Source organism: Phallusia mammillata, chromosome 1 (genome assembly GCF_965637545.1).
Source record: "Phallusia mammillata chromosome 1, kaPhaMamm4.hap1.1, whole genome shotgun sequence".
NCBI classification, from domain to species: Eukaryota; Metazoa; Chordata; class Ascidiacea; order Phlebobranchia; family Ascidiidae; genus Phallusia; species Phallusia mammillata.
This window is the reverse complement of record NC_137252.1, coordinates 25,358,295-25,374,608: the sequence shown is the minus strand read 5'-3', so window position 1 is coordinate 25,374,608 and position 16,314 is coordinate 25,358,295. Positions and strand designations below refer to the sequence as shown.

Below are 16,314 nucleotides of genomic sequence, written 5' to 3'. Positions count from 1 at the left end.
AAATACGCGCCGGAAGGAGCACGAAAGGGATGTGGGCAAGAAGGATGCGAAGAAATCAGCGTTGGCAAACCATGCAACCACTCACCATCACAGCATTAACTTTTCTGCTGCTCAAGTGTTGGTGAAGGAAACTGATTTTCACAAGCGAAGTTTCCTAGAGTCTTGGAACATCCATTCACGCGCCAACACAATGAACGTTAAAACAGATGTTCTAATGCCGATAAATTATCGGTCGCTTTTACACCACTGAGCTTGTTTTATCGCTACGGTGGTGCGAGTTTGCAGCCGCGTGATCTTGTTATCGCTGTTTTACATGTGTGTGGTTTGCATTTTGTCGCTTTAAAAGAAATTTGTCCTGCAAGTTATGTCATTATCCTGATGAAGGCGTCTTGTATAGGACGTCGAAACGTCGATTGTTTACAATAAAACTGCTGGATGAGCAATACTTAGTCATACATTATGCCTGGCAGCAATAGCTTATTTCATTATCTATTGCCATTAGTTAAGTTCGAAATGGTTGTCGTTTTAATGTACCCTATTTGTTTGTTGTTCGTGTTTGTGTGTTGGGGGTTACTGATAAAGTCGACGCTGTTTCACTTCGTTTTATGTATCAGGAAACTTGCGTTTTCTGACTTTGGGCCGGCCGTCGCTAACCGTTTTCGGAGGCTGTTTTGTTAGTTGAATAGTAACGAACTTGAATAAGCGGCAATCTCAATTGGAGATTTAAACAGCCTTCCCACCAGGTTGAATTAAACGCCACCTAATTATGTTTTCAGAAAAAAGAAAAAACGTTAATGCAAGATGCGTTGCAGACGCTTTTACTGGGCTTGCGCACAGATCACGCTTGAACTGCTCCGGTGAGTGACCATGTCTTTTCAGAATCTACAAGACGCATTGTATTGGCTGGGTCTTGCAGTTGCAATTTACTTTCTAGTCAGGGTTTTTATTAACTTGGCTGCCGCAGTGCTGACTTACGGACTTTTACCAAAGGCGAACGTTGCAAAGTACGGAAAATGGTCTGGTAAGTAGTTCTGTGTTACTTTTGTTATATCTAGTGGCATTTTATGTTACAATTGTTCGTTTTAGTGGTTACCGGAGCTTCGGACGGCATAGGAAAAGAATTTGCTATTCAGGTGAATTTTACATTTCGTTTCATTTTTTCCATTTCCTAACTTTTTTGTATTTAGTTGGCAGAACGGGGCCAAAATATTGTATTGATAAGTAGAACGCTGGCTAAACTTCAATCAGTCGCTCAAGACATAGGTAAGTTTGTGTCTTGTGCTATGTTGCTATCATACTTAACTATTTTGAACCGGGTCAGACTTTTATGTGTAGTCGTTTTGTTGTGTATTATGCTCATTAGGCTTTGAGGAAGGTTGAATCGTCATTTGAAAATATGAAAAACAACGCCGCAGTAACCTGTAGGTTTCGAGTTCCGCTGCAAACCTAGCCCAAATAAGGAGCAGGCCAAAATCGCTGGTTGCTGACACTGCAATCCAGTATAGATAGAGCGTATTGGTACGCATGACCTCTAAAAGGCTTTACATATTTTTGCAGAGTCAACGTATGGGGTTAAGACCAAAGTACTGTCAACAGACTTTGGCAGAGGAGATTGTATCTACGATGAAATAGCGCAGTTAATTGCTGGATTAGACATTGGAACGCTGGTAAACAATGTAGGCACTGGGCCACCTATTGCCCGGTTTACCGAAATGCCAGATCCATCACAAGCAATTCGAAATACTGTCGAGGTCAATATTATTTCGGTTCTTAAGGTAATGTGAATTTTGTGATATATCTTGGCGTTTTAGTAACCAACAAAGACGAGGACTAGGAAAACGAAAATTTTCCGAGAACTTCTTGGGTCGAAGGTAGTATTACATCGCGCTTGATTGATTTTCTAATGCCTAGTCTGGGAAATAGAATGTCAGAAACCATTTCTCCTGACGGAAGTATTTGCAGACAATGATCATTCGTCTTTCACGCTGCACGCTCGTTGTACAAAGTATTTCTTGCATGGCAGTTAGCTTTGTATTTTGTGCCTACCTGGTAGTAGGCCCTACCAGAACGTACAGTTAATTATCATGACTTTGCACCAATTTTGAGTGCAGTATTTGTTAAATTCAATCCTTGGGCTCTCCACCCTTAGACTACCACATCGGGTTTTTTTTCGTGCCAACTCAAAAAACTGTCTGTGCATTCATTCGCGTAAATACCAAAAATGTTTTAATGAAATATATTTTTTGTAGACCAATATTTGCACAGGTTAATTTTGTTTGGTTCGGGTTTTTTCTATGGGTTTTCGGATCATGTATCAATTAACCTCGTATATTTCTATATCCGTACGTTTTGGGGTTGTTAACAAGTTTGTACGTATTTCAATGTGTAATTAAATGTACTTCTTCAGATGACACAATTGATTTTGCCCGAAATGGTGAAAAAGCAGCGTGGACTGATCATTAACGTATCATCTGGTGGCTGTGTTGCTCCGCTACCAAGCTTAGCAGTGTACGGCGCCACCAAAAGCTTTGTGGATTACTTCAGTCGGTGTATAAGCCACGAATATGAAGTCGAAGGCATTAAGGCCGTGGTATGAAAAGTATTTGTTTATTTTGTTTATCCTTGTTAAGCGAATATAGCTCTTTAACTTACAGTGGGCAATAAACCGTTTCCAGCTTACAGGCGATGAACCTAAATCGTGATTGGAAACCATGTACAAAGGCGCATTTCTTTGAAAATATCAAGCGATAACCGTTCGGTTATCTGAAATTGCATGATGGATTAAAACGCCATTATACATGGAACTGCATGTTAAACTACGTCACGAGTACCAATAATGATTATGACGTTGTACCAATCAGGCCGTTGGCTCAAGCGACATTTCATTGACTCACTAATGTCTCGTAACAATTCATTACAGTTCACTACAGGGGACGCAACCTTGTGAGCGGCGCGTGCCAATTTACTTGTTATTTTCCATGTGGTAATGTCTTCGCGTGCCAACTTCTTTGTGGGTAATAGTGGATTGTGCCAGGTGACCTTGATAGTAAGCAGAAAGAAGAGGGTTTTGTGCATGTAGGCTGGATTTTAAGACAATGTCACGATGAAAAAACTAAAACAAGCAATATAACAGGTTAAATTAGTACTTCGATGCAAACACGCAAATCGGTTGACGTGCCAACAAAAATCACCTCTTGGCACTCGGTTTAGTATATTTGCCAATATGTCGTCCTAATAAGTTATAAAACCGTTGATATAACAAATTGATATATTGCGCTACTACTGCTTAGTTTTACATTTGGTAACAAGTTTGTTTTTGCAGTGCATCATGCCCTACTTTGTATCAAGCAATCTAACGCTCAATGCAAAGCCCAATTTTTGGTTGAGATCAGCTAAAGATTACGTTCGAAACGTGTTGGCTGTGACTACAACCTCCACAAGATGGAGCCATGGATGTTGGCAGCATGATGTCCACGTAATTCACCGTTTAATCTGTATCTGTACATTAATAACCTGAACGGTATTCGTCTTCGGGGGCTCCCTGGGTTCGAACCCCATGAAAAAGAATCACCGTTTTTTTACTTTGGGTTCCATAGTTTTGGACGTTCTAATCAAGTTGCTCAACATTCTTTCGATTTAAAGGCGATGAAAATCACAAATATTTTTGTAAGGAAGTTTAAACAGTGTTGGCGCATTTTTTCAAAACAATACACTTTAATATTGTTAAATGTATTTGTTATTTGATTGCCAAAATTGTTTTTGTTTATTCAAATTTTATTTTTCCAGGGATGGATGGGCCGCAACCTACCTCACAAGGTATATGCGACGTCAATTGGCCTGGTGTTGCAAAGAATCAAGAACAAACAAATGTAGCCTAATTCACTTGGTTCACAGCCTCCAACAAAAAACAAAAAATCAAGTTTGCAATAATGTTTTAATTTGAAACTTTAATATAGAAGTGTCAAAATTTGTGTTCAACCGGATTTTGAAATAAGTCTTCTCAAAAAAATTAAACGAAAAGTGCAATGTAGCAGAAGTGTATTTCAAAAAACGATGAAATGTATAAAATGTATATTTTTACAAGTGTGGGTGTCACAAAATACAAGAAGTAAATGCTTTTTCAAACAAAAAAATTTTAATAGACAAAAAGTGCTTTTAGTACTTGACGTTGCATGTTTGCCGCAAAAGGGCCCGAACACTTCTTTTGCGGAAGTAGTTTTTTGCGTGATCGTCTGTAAAGGCGTCGTAGTGTGGGATAATGGGGTTTCTTTTTGACTTGAGGCTGTCTGTCTTGATAGAGTCGACCACAAATCTATAAAAAAATGTTTTTAACTAGCAAGAAACAGAATTGTATCCGCTAACTATACCAGTTGCATGTTGGGGCCTGAAGTCAGGTCGGGTTGGGGCTTGAATTTTACCCAAACGGGGTTGATTAGGGTGTGACTTAACACTCAGCATGATTTTGGCCGTTTATTACCGATTCTGAGGCCTGATTTGGGCTCATTTTAAATCGGATTCGAGTCGGGTTTAGGGCTTGTACTTTCAGGTTCGGGCCCTAATTTCGGGTCTACTTAAAACTCTGAACTCTACACACGACTTACATTTCGTGTGGACATTGCTCGACTAACCAAAATTAACTAAAGGTACTTACTTGGTTTCTTTCTTTGCCAGTTCTTTAATGCTCGGTGTCGTTGGAGCTCTCTGTCGCTTGGAAAGTTTAAATGCCTGGATATTGCTGGAAAGTAGTTCTCCCTGCAATTTAAATGTGCAGTCGTATCCAATTGCACTTACTTGTGTGCATATTTTGGAGTTGTTAGTAACCTCGGAAATAATTATTTAGTCTGTTTTTGTTTCAATAAAAGGTGATTTGTAACGAATTTGTTTTGTCGGTATTTGTTGGGAATTTAAACTGAATTATAACTAGATATCTCGGAACATAGCATTGCCATATTTTCTCTGCAATTTCGGAAAAAAAGTTTAATTAAAGACTAAGTTTTGGTACGAAGCCTGTGGAACACTTTTGAAAAGGTAAACAATGAATTCAGTTGTAACCATCAACGTGAAAGTACACGTTTTTTGACGTAATGAATATTAGGGTAAGCATGCCCGACCGATCAACAAGCTTTGACGTAAGACTTAAACTTGCAATTTTGCCCATTGTCATCCAGTTGCACAGTAATTGCTTTTAAGGGGTGGTTTACGCTTTTGTGTGAGTAAGTGAATCAGCAAATGTGCTAAACTCTGAAAACCCACCAAACGTACAAGACGAGCATAATAATTTCGTGTTGTTTAGTCTGTAAAACAAGGGGCATCGCCAAACGGTAGGTAAATGCTATTTCGCTTTTTAACCGTTCCGGTCGAGAAGTAATACTTGTGACGTCACATCAACTGTGACATCACATATTCCAGTGAAAATTCAGATGAGCTAAGTCTAAAAACGACTCTATTTTTAGCCATTTGGAAAATGTAAACCTCTATATTTAAGATACAACGCATCGCTTGACTGTTAGCAAGTGATTTGTACATGACAAAACACAGGAACTCTCACCTTTCCCATTTGAGCTGCACGTTTTAGCATATCCTGCACTGCCGGTTGTCGAAAGTAGGATTGCGCATGTCGGTCATGAAAGGCGTTGTATGACGTCAACACACTGAAGTTGCCCGTGTGTTCTCTTACACCATCCAGGATAAAGTCTTGCCTAAAATGTTTACTGTTACAAACTTGACTCATTTTTCCCAACAAAACACAGAAGCAATGCACTTGGAGCACATGCTTTTTGCAGTATTTCAGTGCAAGCTAACTTGATATTGGCATAACATAGTTGACGTTAGGTAAACCATTCATAAATAGTCAAAACCGATATAAAGACCTTTTCATGTCGATGTTTTTACTTTTGATGGCCGGTTTCTTCAAAATTGGATCCGACGAGACAAGAGGAGAAACCTTTTTGTAGTGTGAATATTTTTTTAATCTTTCTGTTTCTGTTAAACGTTTGCTCATGCTTGTCCAAGTTCAAAATTAAGCGATCTATATTAGACTATTTTTCGTAAAGTGATTCTGCGAAAAACGATAGACCTTACAAACAGAAATGCTTTACTATCAGGCAGGTTACACAAAGAAGCTATTAACTGGTTTACGCTGTCTGTAAAATGTTTCCCCGTTATGATGTAACCGCCTAAACTAAACATACCTCTCTTGATGCACTTGTGGGAATAATTAATCAACCGTTTGTGATTTTAGCAGCTCTAATCGAATATTATTCTAATATTCGTCTCAGAATGTTTGATAAGTCAAGTGAAATTGTTTTCCGAAGTTTCCAATCACTACCTAATCACTTGCCCTCGCAAAGCATATTTATGATATGTTCCTTTATTGTTCCTGTCCCATAAAACATAATAATACATCTTCAAATTAAATGCTCTGATCATTGGTCCTGCTTGGCGGCCTCTGAATGACAATTTGGAATGTAATCTGACTGGAACAAAGCGGCGCTGAGACTCCCTTTGTTTTGAACGCGAGTGTACAGGTTACTCGCCCTTTTCGGAGGTCACCCCAACAAAAACAAAACTCTATAGTGATGCTACACGTCGCCCAGACCAGGGTAGCGATAACTTGATACAGCATTTGTGTCACTCAGCAACATACTTCATTCAGGGTCCTGGTGACTACAGGTATTGTGCGATTCACAAGCTGGGCGTGTTCACCAACTTTTGTTGCAAGTTAGATTCACAGCGTTGATGTTTACAGTGTCAACCGGAGTCAAGCAAAGCAATGTATCCTTTGCACAAGTTTGTTCCCTTGCCGTTCGGGACCTACATGATGTACATTGATCACAACAAGAAACGGTAGCTTGAGAGTGTGAGTGTTGTAAATAGGATACACACGAAGGGGGTTTGTTATTGTTTTTTTCAAGTGTAACTATTCGTGGTGTATCAATGGTTTTTCGTATGATTTATAATCCAAAAAATGGTTCATATATTTATTGTTTTGTTTGCCTTTCGGCTGTAAACGTTTATGGTTGAGGTATTAACACAAATTCAAAGGATATTAAAAATGACTAATGACCAATTAATTGTGCAATTTCATGGGGATGTTATTATATTTTTGTAAAATTTATCGATGCAAAGCCGTGTTCAAATATTTCAAGTTTTGACTTTGGTTGTAAACTTATACTGTAGAGCCAATGTAGTAACAATTCCAAGTGATACTAACAATCATGATAAATATTTGTTCTTTTCATTGGGGTATTTTTATATCATTGTATGATTAATAACGGCAAAATCGTTCTGTTATATTTTTAATTGCAGAGTCAATGTAGAAACAATACCCGAAGATATTAAACAATTTAAAAAGAACGTCATTCACGTCCCCTCGAAAAAACCTGAAGACCCAAAATCACGGTAAATTTTGAATATTAGTTACTTATGTTAACTGTTGATATGTTTCTGATTTGGATTTGTTTACAAATCTAGAAGTTCGAAAACTCAACCTGAAAAACAAGCAAGACATCGATCAAATGGTAAAACTGCAGACTTAAAACAAGATCCGATCGAACCTTCTTATCGTATGAGATACTTGCTTCATAACAGCCAAGTGATAACAGGTGCATATTGGTATATCAATTAGATAACTGAAGAAACATTCATCGTGCTTGGTTTGTAAATATTTTTCAGAGCAACCACCTCACGTCACATTGGTGGACAACGTTACGGGCGCAAGCATAAGATCATCAGCTCAGTGGGTAAAAAATCGACCCAAACCGTGGAGGGACGTTGTAAAGCTGCATCAGATAGAAAAGTAAACAAATATATACACTTTAAGTCAAGATTTCTTTCTTTGATATTATTGATGCCGTTGGTTAGTTACTAACCGTCTAGTCATCTAATTTGTTACACATCCCTATGGAGGACACTTAAATACCTCAATTTGCACTTATGATGACATAGCTAAAATGTTTGCAGTCCAGCTCTTGTATGTCTAAAATTCAAAAACCGAATGAGCAACAACATAAAACTATTTTCTTTCAGCCCTGAAATGACATGCACAGTTTCGAAACGGGCGCCGAGTAACCTGAACGTCGGAAGCAAACTTCCGGCTATTCCAGAGGCAGAACAGACTCCACAGAAAATCGTCGAAGCACCTTCGGTCCCAGCTCGTGTTTTAACGCAGCAAAGACTAGGTCGTAATATGCAGCCCCATCTACATCCCCCAATACGACATTCCCGCGAACAGCCTCTGATCGATGCTCGCGAACACGCTGCAAAGAAACGACGAAGAAAGGTCAACAAAGTTATGCAGATGGTGTCAGACAAGGCACGTTCCGCGATTGTCAAATCATCTCTAACCAATGACGAAACCCTTACGACAGCAACAGGGACAAAAACCAGTATGAGACTAGCTGGACTTGAACCAGCAGTGTCCATGTCATCCATTAGCATGAAACCAACACCCAGAGCCGACGAACCTCTTGGCAGTGGCAAGTATATTATGTAAAATTTCTCAAAGCAACATAGACTTTACAGTTATAGAGTGTAAGATACATTGTGTAAAGTTTTACCACATGTTTGGTAGTCACAGTTTGTAAGCTACAATACACTAACAACTTAATACGCAACTGTTAAACCTCTTTTGTGCATTTAGAATGGAGGAAGAGCAACAAAGAAATGAAAACTCTTGATCCGGTGCCATTCGAAGCAAAGGATTGGAACCCACGGGCAGAACAAACAGCTTTAAATCAGATTATCGTGGAAAGAATGAGCAACGCGGTGCCATATCAGTGGAAAGAAAAAAACCTTTCGATTGGCCAACGAGGAATCGGAAACCCAGCGTTTTTCGTGTTGTGATCGTCTAATATTAAATTCTTCGGAAAGTTCTGGATAGTGACATGCTATTGTTTATTGAACTAAATGCTTGTTTTTTGACTGACTGCTGGGTTCTTGTTTGATACCGCCTTGCCTTGGTCCATAGTTTTAGTTGCTTTCATTGTTTCTGTACGCTCTACATTAAAAAATAAGGCCTTTCACAAACAAAATTTAGTTTTGTCACACTAGGTCTGCAGCTGTTCAATAGTGGAGAAATTGTTTCGTTTGTAAACCAATTTATTTTTCACCAAACCACATTCGTCAAAATAATTTAGTTTCGTCATAATGAATTATATGAGAAGAGTAACATATGAAATTTGTCACATTGCAATCCTTTGACGACTTTGTGCAAATAGAAAACCGTCCAAAACTTTTAAATATATCCATGCTTAAGGAACATTACAATAACACACACAAAATCTCTCGGCTGCATTCTGTTGCAACACCAATTGCAAACAATAATTATAAACCATCACGCGAAGTTACGCTGCAGCCTATTTTCAAGTTAATAGGTGTAAAAACGTGAAAGCGGGAAGGCGACAAAATAAACCTTTAGGAAGTATGCTGAAATAACAAAGCACAATGAAATGCGATAACAAGCAAAAGTCAAGCGATGGTGATCGACGCGGATAGCCCGGGGAAGCAAGTTGAATTTGTCGGATAAATAACACACAAACCCAAAACTGATAAACAGCGGTTATGAAATTAAAGTTTTGCATCAGGCCCAACCTTATTTTTCAAAAACAATATACTTCTCCCAGCTAATGAGCACTCGCATAAGGCGCAGTAAATGTTAAAAGTGGATTTCACTTTATTTAGAATATATATATGTATATATACTTCCTACAGTTAATCAGCACTTGTATAAGGTGCAACAAATGTCAAAAAGATAACACGATTAGTCAGCGCTGTTGCAAACACAAGCTAAACTTTTTTCAAAAAAGCCAAGCTCAGTAGATTTTTTTACTATTTTCGTATAGGAACGCAAAAAAACACCGCATACTATTGCTTTTCAAATCACAAAATACGAGGTTAACAAGACAGTAAAATAACAAAGTAAATGTACAAAAAGAAAAGTGGAATATATTATAAAGCAGGCCACCGAAAGCGAGTAAATATCAGTAATAGGGGTATGCGACAGGTGCTTGTAGCTGACAACTCTTTCGGGCCAGCTGACAGTCAGAACACATGCATGAATTCTCAATATGACCGGTTGGAAACTCATAAATCGGTTCTGTGACCGAGCCGCAGGCGGTGGCTGGTGGACCGTCTGCGGATACCAGCGGTTGTGTTTGGGCCTTCCACGCGGTTGGTATGTCGTAATTTTCCTCTCCGGTACATCCCTTAATAACGGATGTCGAATCCTCAACTTCGCTATCACAATGTTCCACCCTCTGATTAACCGTTTTTGAAAACCGAACCGTCTTTCGGCGACGGGATTCGGCACTTTGTGGGATCATGACTGTCTTCTGCCCGTTGCGGTAGCGGAATGACCCGTATTTTTTGACATCACTTTTCGAAACGTCTGTATCACAACTTAAAGTTTCGGCACATGTACTTTGGATGGCTTGCGCTAGAGGGGAGGCATTGATTTGTGGGTCCATGAATGATTCGTTAAGAGCACCGTACCTCGAATGCCAAGTATCGTTCCCTTGGTTTGGATAGCATGGGTATTGAGCAAAGTTGTCGGTGCTGTGATATTGTTGTGGCATTTGTGATTGAATCGAGAAGTCTTGACTTGCTGCTGGAGAATACGGCATTGGCTGTAAAGAGGAAGGAATGAAAAACCATCCGTTTTGCTGGTGCATCTCTTCTTCGTAAACACTGGAAGGCGGGTAAGCATATGCACCGTACCCGTACGGGTTTTCCTGTGGATACTCTTGCACATAGCCTTGTTGGTCGTATTCGTAGCCGGGGTATGGTTCACCTCCTCCGGCGGAGTAAAGCGACATTACACTGTCGTGATCATCTGGATAACCGGGATGTGCTGGATAGTTGTGCTGTAACTGAGGTGCTTGTGCTCCGCCACTGCCACTGGAGTAACCACTGCTCATGCTTTCAGATCTTAAATGGCGTTTGCTATTTACATTGGAGGATTCGTTCCCGTAACTTTGATACTTCGGTGTCTGCTGTTTATGTTGTTGTTGTTGGGCCTTGCTTCGTCGGGGCCGGGATGGTGGGTTGTTTTCATTGCTGCACCCCCAATCTGTGTTTGATGTTATCCCACTGTCCGTACTGGAACTCTCTGCGCTACGGTGGCGGTCACGAGGAGAAAAGCCTGTCAAGTCGGGCTGACGGATATCTGCACCTCCGATGGACCAATCGTTAACAGGGAGAGTTGTGTTGTCCTGTGAGTGAAATAATGTTTAATAAAAAAATGTTTGAATGCAACCACATTTGCAAAAGCCTTTGTTAAAATATTAAAGTAGGTTGTTTAAAACCTTGTGACAATAAAAGGTCTGTGCTCAATCTTGGGTAGTTTGTGGTACAGTAGGGAATGATTTAAAATAATATGTATCCTGTCATCACTAAATTGTTCGACACAAAGGTAATTATTGTTCACACCATAAAAGCAATAATTTATAATACGAGATCAATTGGTCGTCAACAATCAAAGGTATTTTGGTGACCAAAAAAAACTTTGTGACAACTTACTTCTGACAAATGAATTGAGCCTATCCGGTCTGTAGTTTCTCCGAATCGTTCCACGTTGGTGGTAACTTTACTGACACTTGCAAGTTTTTCTTCTAGGTGGTCCAAGGCGTCCATACACGACAGTAATCTCTCGCTAGCATTCGATACTTGACTAGTTGTTCGGGCATTTTTGGAATTGTGATTTGTAAAAGTTGAAAATGAAGCAGAACGGGGCAAACTCTGCGATCCTTTCATCGGATAAAGATCTTTGTTGCGACTTTTCGGTGGCAAGGTTCCCACCCTTGTCATATTTCGGGGTTTGAAAGACTGATCTTCTCGATTTTCTCTCATGTAATCGCTTTCGGTTATGTCTTCGTTAATGTATAGGTCAAATGCACCCGAATCCCTAAATGAGTTTTGACGACCTTCAAAGCTGTTCTCTTCAAATCTGTTTTGCTGAAACTCGTTGCGCATACTTCTATCTTGGGGATTCATTAGTGATTGTGTTCGACCGATATGCTTTGTCGCATTAGTTGAAACTGTCCTTCTCATGTTATCTTCAAATTCACAAGTGTTGTTTCTTCGAGTTGCAAAATCGTCTTGGAAACCTTGAAAATCATCCCAGGACTCTATTCGATTTCTTCCGCCTGGAGGGAGAGACATTGAGCGCTTGCTTGTTTGTGATGGAGCGCGTTTGTTTGCAAATCTATCACTCATCCTTCCAGCACGATTCAAATGGTCGACACTACCGAACTTTTTTTTACTTTTTTCCAAGTTTGTTCGGTAGTTGACGGGTGTATCTCTGTCGATCCAATTGCTTGTGTCTCGCTTTTTCACTCCAAGAAAGGAGCGCATTGCTTTTCGCATATTTTTCGGCGGTTTCATTTTGTTGAACTGTTGGATTGCCAACTTAACAACGTCCACCAGGTGTTAGGTTAATTTACACTCGTGCAGTTATTAATTTTCATACAGTTGCTGTCGTCGTGTAGTCTAGTAGCCACGTGACAGTCAAATCACCCAAATCTGAAACATCAATAATACGTTAATCAATATGAGCTAATCGTAATATTTCAACCATAGCTTAAGTATTGCCGTACTTAAATATTAGTCAATGCGTTGATGGCATTGTTACTTTGTAGTCCTGTGGCAGAAATAAGCCAAGTTATGACCTCAACACTAAAGGAGTCCTAACCAGATTAGACTGAAGTACAAGAAGCAACTGATCAACCAATAATACTGAAAGGCCTGGCAAAAATGCGCCCTAAGGTATAGACGCAGTAAAATTACGACCTCCGCCATACCTGACATCGTCACAAAGGAACTAAACAGGCACGCACGATACTTTAACTACTGTCTGCAGTTCGAATACACGTCGCCAATCAGCCAATGCTACGAAATAGAATGTCGATTCAAATGTTACCACATACCTTACGTGCCAAAGTACATTTCTTTTTGTGCACTTTCATTGTTTACAACATTCGATTTTTGCCTAAAGTACCTGTACAAATCTATGTGGATTGTGCGTTTTACTAGTTTACCGCTACCAATTAAATGATGTTTGTCTGAAAATGCACACAAAAATCATAACGGACTAGATTTTGTACATTCTGACAGTTTATCAAATTTCAGTTGGTCTGAAAGTGCCTACAAAAAACTAAACAAACTACGTTCAATAATTTTGGTTAGTTTGTCATATTCGACCTTGGATCAGACATAAGGAATCTATAGAGACTCTTTTAGGCATTATTTTCCTCATCACTTAAATCTTTCTTAAGGCTTCATGTAACTGAACTCGCTTTGTTTCGCTGAAGGTTTAAGCTCACCGCAGAGGTGTGTTATTAACGGCTGACGCGCGAAACTGACTGATCGGGAAATATCACTTCGAGACAAATGAAGTTGTGGTTATGACCAAGTCGTGCCACTGTTCTCATACATATACAGGCATTGCCCGGGGCTGAAAATGCCTGACGATCTACTATATACCTTAGCGCAATTTGCGTTGGTAATCACGTAGAACTGTGTGAGACAAGTCGTAAGCGCGTATTAAGAAACGCATTGTTTGTTTGTTCGTCGGATAATTGTGGAGCGCATGTGAGACAAAACGCCTCCCACAATTGGCAATTACTTACCTACAAACGTTCGCTTTTCGTCCCTTCTAAACGTGACGACAACGTGAGTAATTACAAGGACCGAGTCTGCGATTTTTTGCACTCATTTGCCCACCTATTGTGGTTTAATTGTCCGCCAGGTTTTGTGTGGACTTTGCGAAGTGGGTTCACGTGCACGTTTTCGAAATAATTTTTTGGACCTCTTTTTACCAACGCAAAGAAAAAGCTATTTAAAAACATTTGACTTAAACAAATTAACACAAAACCTTCTGTTCTGTAACATCGGGGCCCATTGAGGTAAAAAAAGCAACACAGCCTTGAAATAAGTTCATGTTTCACACGTAAACTGATTTGTCTGACTATTTTTTTAGGTTTCCTTATAATAAGAGGTATTGCTACTAAAATTAGTGTTGTGACAAATCAATGTGACGTTTAGTTACGTCTGCGCGTAACCACCCACGCTTATGTTAAGTTTAGACTCCCACGGACAATTATTAATCGGTTTGAGAAACGTTACATAAACTCAACGTCATCGGCGTTTCCCGTTAATGTTTTAATCGGAATAACTCAAAGTTTGAATTCACGTCAGGTTCACCATAAGATTAAAATTGAGTTAGTTTCATTTAAAAAATTAAACTTTAGGGCCGTATTCGGACTGTGACGAAAATCTGGTTTAGGCCAAATCCTGACGTGAAAAATAAGAAGCACTTTTACAATTTTGATCTTTCCCACGACGAAGTTTTTGCACATAGGCTTGTTTTTGTTCTCTCGCCTTTTTCACTGCTTTGGTTTTACTTTTAAATTTACAAATATATCGGATTGCCTGTTTCTCGCCAAATTTTTTTTTTTATTTGGAAGTGATTTTATGACACATGTTAGTAAATTTAATATAGCAAATTTATTTATTTATGGTCTCCATCCGCAGAAACTTTTAACGAACAAATTGGTGGCCACGCCAATAATCCTAAAATTTTGCGGCGATAAACGTGTGTCAGGTACCTACGTCACAAACCTGAACTTCAACGCAGTCGACCACGCGCAAGAAGCGTGATATCAGCGTGCACCTTCACGTGATAATCGTTCAACTTGCGGTGATCTGAACTTAATTATCGACGCCCGCTGGGCAGGATTCCTGTTAAAATGCCATTTCACTTGCAATTAGTTTTACCCTTTTGAGACATATCGCCTTTGCACAGTTCTATGTAATTATTGAACACGCCTTATTAATACTTTTATCGGTGCTTCTTTTAGTTTTAAAATAGATTTTACTAAACCAAGTAACCATTGAACACGTTGTATATCAGAAAGCACTTATAGTAATTTTTTTTAGTTTCAAAAATTAAAAAATATTTTAGTCGCCTTGTTTGCAAACTTTGGATACTTTTTTCTGCTTTTGTACTTTGTAGTGATAGTATATTTGCGCGTCGTGAATATACGCATTGAGAAACACATGCGTCCAATTTGCATGCCGAACAGGGCGACAACAACATGAGATCTTTGCTGCCCGCAAGCTGGCAAATTAACCCGGGCAACCGGTAAAACAAGTCGACGTGAAAACGAGCTCATTGCTCAAGGCGAAATGTTACCAGACACCTCAACATGTCTTCGCTATTGCTAAACTATCCGCGTATGACTCAAAATGACCGGATTTTTTTACAGTTGCGTAACAGAGTTGCAATGATTGAGATATACTATGACGATTGTTAACTGCAACAATATTATAACAATACGCATGTAAAAAAAGAATTCGCGAGTCATGACCTTTTTACACTTTGAGACGGATGTAGCACAACGAGTAGATATTGTTAATTATATAAATTACTTCCAGTCGCCGGCCAATAAACCCGCAATTAATAAAAATTCGCCCAAATGCGGGAAACTTTCTGCCTGATAAAATCCTCCCTTGAATTTAAACTTTTCTAAAATAAACCAAAGTACCAAACGAACATTCGCAAAAACAAAAGGTATTTAAAGCTATTTGTGCACGACAGACAAATTATCTATATCCAAAACTTTTCAATATTCGTATCTTATTCCCTTTTTTGCTTTCAGCAAATAATTATATGGCAAGTAAGGCGTAAAATGACACGTTTTTGCATTTATGGTTGCGAAAAATGTATTACGTCTTTTGTGTATCGATGTTTTTACAATTTTAGAAAAACAACAACAACAAAAAGTTATGGGATATTGCAAAAAAAGTTGGCCTATTTATAAAGGAGAATGCATCAAACGAAACACTTACCGAAATAGTAGGCTACAATTGGTCGAAATATCTTGCGTCATTTACCCGGAAACGGTATATTAAGATCTTTAAATGATTTTGTCATCCAACAGGCAATTCACATCCAGTTGCGCTGACAATTTGCTGGATCCAACCCTTTTCACGACTACACACGTCTCAAAGACGGAATTTCGTGTGGATGGTTTCAGCAAAGGCAGTGCCAATTCGACACTGAGCTGATATTTCCGCTTGCAACTTTACAGCAAGCAAAAATTTTTTTTCGCGCCTCTTACTTCACCGCGGGGGAAAGGCTCTCTCATTTTATCCCGTTCTCTTCTCCTTTGTTTCTTTTTTATCTCCGCGAGCGTGTGTTACACCCTGCCAACTACCGCTTTATTATTCACACACCTCGTTACGACTTTGGGGCAAGTCGAACTTCATGTCCAGTTGTCGACATTTGGTAAATTTTTGATGTGCACTTAACAAACC

At 39.2% G+C, this 16,314-nt stretch overlaps 4 protein-coding genes across 4 annotated transcripts; 2 read left to right on the top strand and 2 right to left on the bottom strand.

Annotated features, from left to right (window-relative positions):
* Positions 1–6: 6 nt before the first annotated feature.
* LOC145221231 (very-long-chain 3-oxoacyl-CoA reductase-like) lies at positions 7–4,118 on the top strand. The gene is made up of 7 exons (XM_080088010.1): positions 7–1,021; positions 1,087–1,133; positions 1,188–1,263; positions 1,558–1,775; positions 2,408–2,590; positions 3,323–3,475; positions 3,787–4,118. The coding sequence occupies exons 1-7, from the start codon at positions 868–870 to the stop codon at positions 3,871–3,873; spliced, it is 918 nt and encodes a 305-aa protein (XP_079944136.1). The 5' UTR covers positions 7–867; the 3' UTR covers positions 3,874–4,118.
* Positions 4,119–4,155: 37 nt separating this feature from the next.
* On the bottom strand, positions 4,156–6,001 carry LOC145221263 (uncharacterized). Its single transcript, XM_080088012.1, has 4 exons — positions 5,859–6,001; positions 5,549–5,699; positions 4,652–4,752; positions 4,156–4,312 (listed from the first exon to the last, which is right to left on the bottom strand). Exons 1-4 carry the CDS (start codon positions 5,999–6,001, stop codon positions 4,156–4,158), a joined length of 552 nt encoding a protein of 183 aa, XP_079944138.1.
* On the top strand, positions 5,958–8,923 carry LOC145221247 (uncharacterized). Its single transcript, XM_080088011.1, has 5 exons — positions 5,958–7,401; positions 7,474–7,604; positions 7,675–7,798; positions 8,029–8,477; positions 8,642–8,923. Exons 2-5 carry the CDS (start codon positions 7,568–7,570, stop codon positions 8,842–8,844), a joined length of 813 nt encoding a protein of 270 aa, XP_079944137.1. The 5' UTR covers positions 5,958–7,401; positions 7,474–7,567; the 3' UTR covers positions 8,845–8,923.
* An 888-nt stretch (positions 8,924–9,811) lies between these two features.
* LOC145221214 (uncharacterized) lies at positions 9,812–16,068 on the bottom strand. Its single transcript, XM_080088009.1, has 3 exons — positions 15,847–16,068; positions 11,518–12,519; positions 9,812–11,210 (listed from the first exon to the last, which is right to left on the bottom strand). The coding sequence occupies exons 2-3, from the start codon at positions 12,379–12,381 to the stop codon at positions 9,981–9,983; spliced, it is 2,094 nt and encodes a 697-aa protein (XP_079944135.1). The 5' UTR covers positions 12,382–12,519; positions 15,847–16,068; the 3' UTR covers positions 9,812–9,980.
* Between the last annotated feature and the right edge of the window lie 246 nt (positions 16,069–16,314).

Excerpts from the sequence above, each read along its gene's own strand:
- LOC145221231 (XM_080088010.1), top strand. The coding sequence starts at position 868 with ATGTCTTTTCAGAATCTACAAGACGCATTGTATTGGCTGGGTCTTGCA. Across the intron at positions 1,776-2,407 it reads ATATTATTTCGGTTCTTAAG|ATGACACAATTGATTTTGCC; the intron begins GTAATGTGAATT and ends GTACTTCTTCAG. Across the intron at positions 2,591-3,322 it reads TCGAAGGCATTAAGGCCGTG|TGCATCATGCCCTACTTTGT; the intron begins GTATGAAAAGTA and ends TTGTTTTTGCAG.
- LOC145221263 (XM_080088012.1), bottom strand. The coding sequence starts at position 6,001 with ATGAGCAAACGTTTAACAGAAACAGAAAGATTAAAAAAATATTCACAC. Across the intron at positions 5,700-5,858 it reads ATGAAAAGGTCTTTATATCG|GCAAGACTTTATCCTGGATG; the intron begins GTTTTGACTATT and ends TAAACATTTTAG. Across the intron at positions 4,313-4,651 it reads CTGGCAAAGAAAGAAACCAA|ATTTGTGGTCGACTCTATCA; the intron begins GTAAGTACCTTT and ends ATTTTTTTATAG.
- LOC145221247 (XM_080088011.1), top strand. The coding sequence starts at position 7,568 with ATGAGATACTTGCTTCATAACAGCCAAGTGATAACAG. Across the intron at positions 7,605-7,674 it reads TAACAGCCAAGTGATAACAG|AGCAACCACCTCACGTCACA; the intron begins GTGCATATTGGT and ends AATATTTTTCAG. Across the intron at positions 7,799-8,028 it reads AAGCTGCATCAGATAGAAAA|CCCTGAAATGACATGCACAG; the intron begins GTAAACAAATAT and ends ATTTTCTTTCAG.
- LOC145221214 (XM_080088009.1), bottom strand. The coding sequence starts at position 12,381 with ATGAAACCGCCGAAAAATATGCGAAAAGCAATGCGCTCCTTTCTTGGA. Across the intron at positions 11,211-11,517 it reads GCTCAATTCATTTGTCAGAA|GACAACACAACTCTCCCTGT; the intron begins GTAAGTTGTCAC and ends TTTCACTCACAG.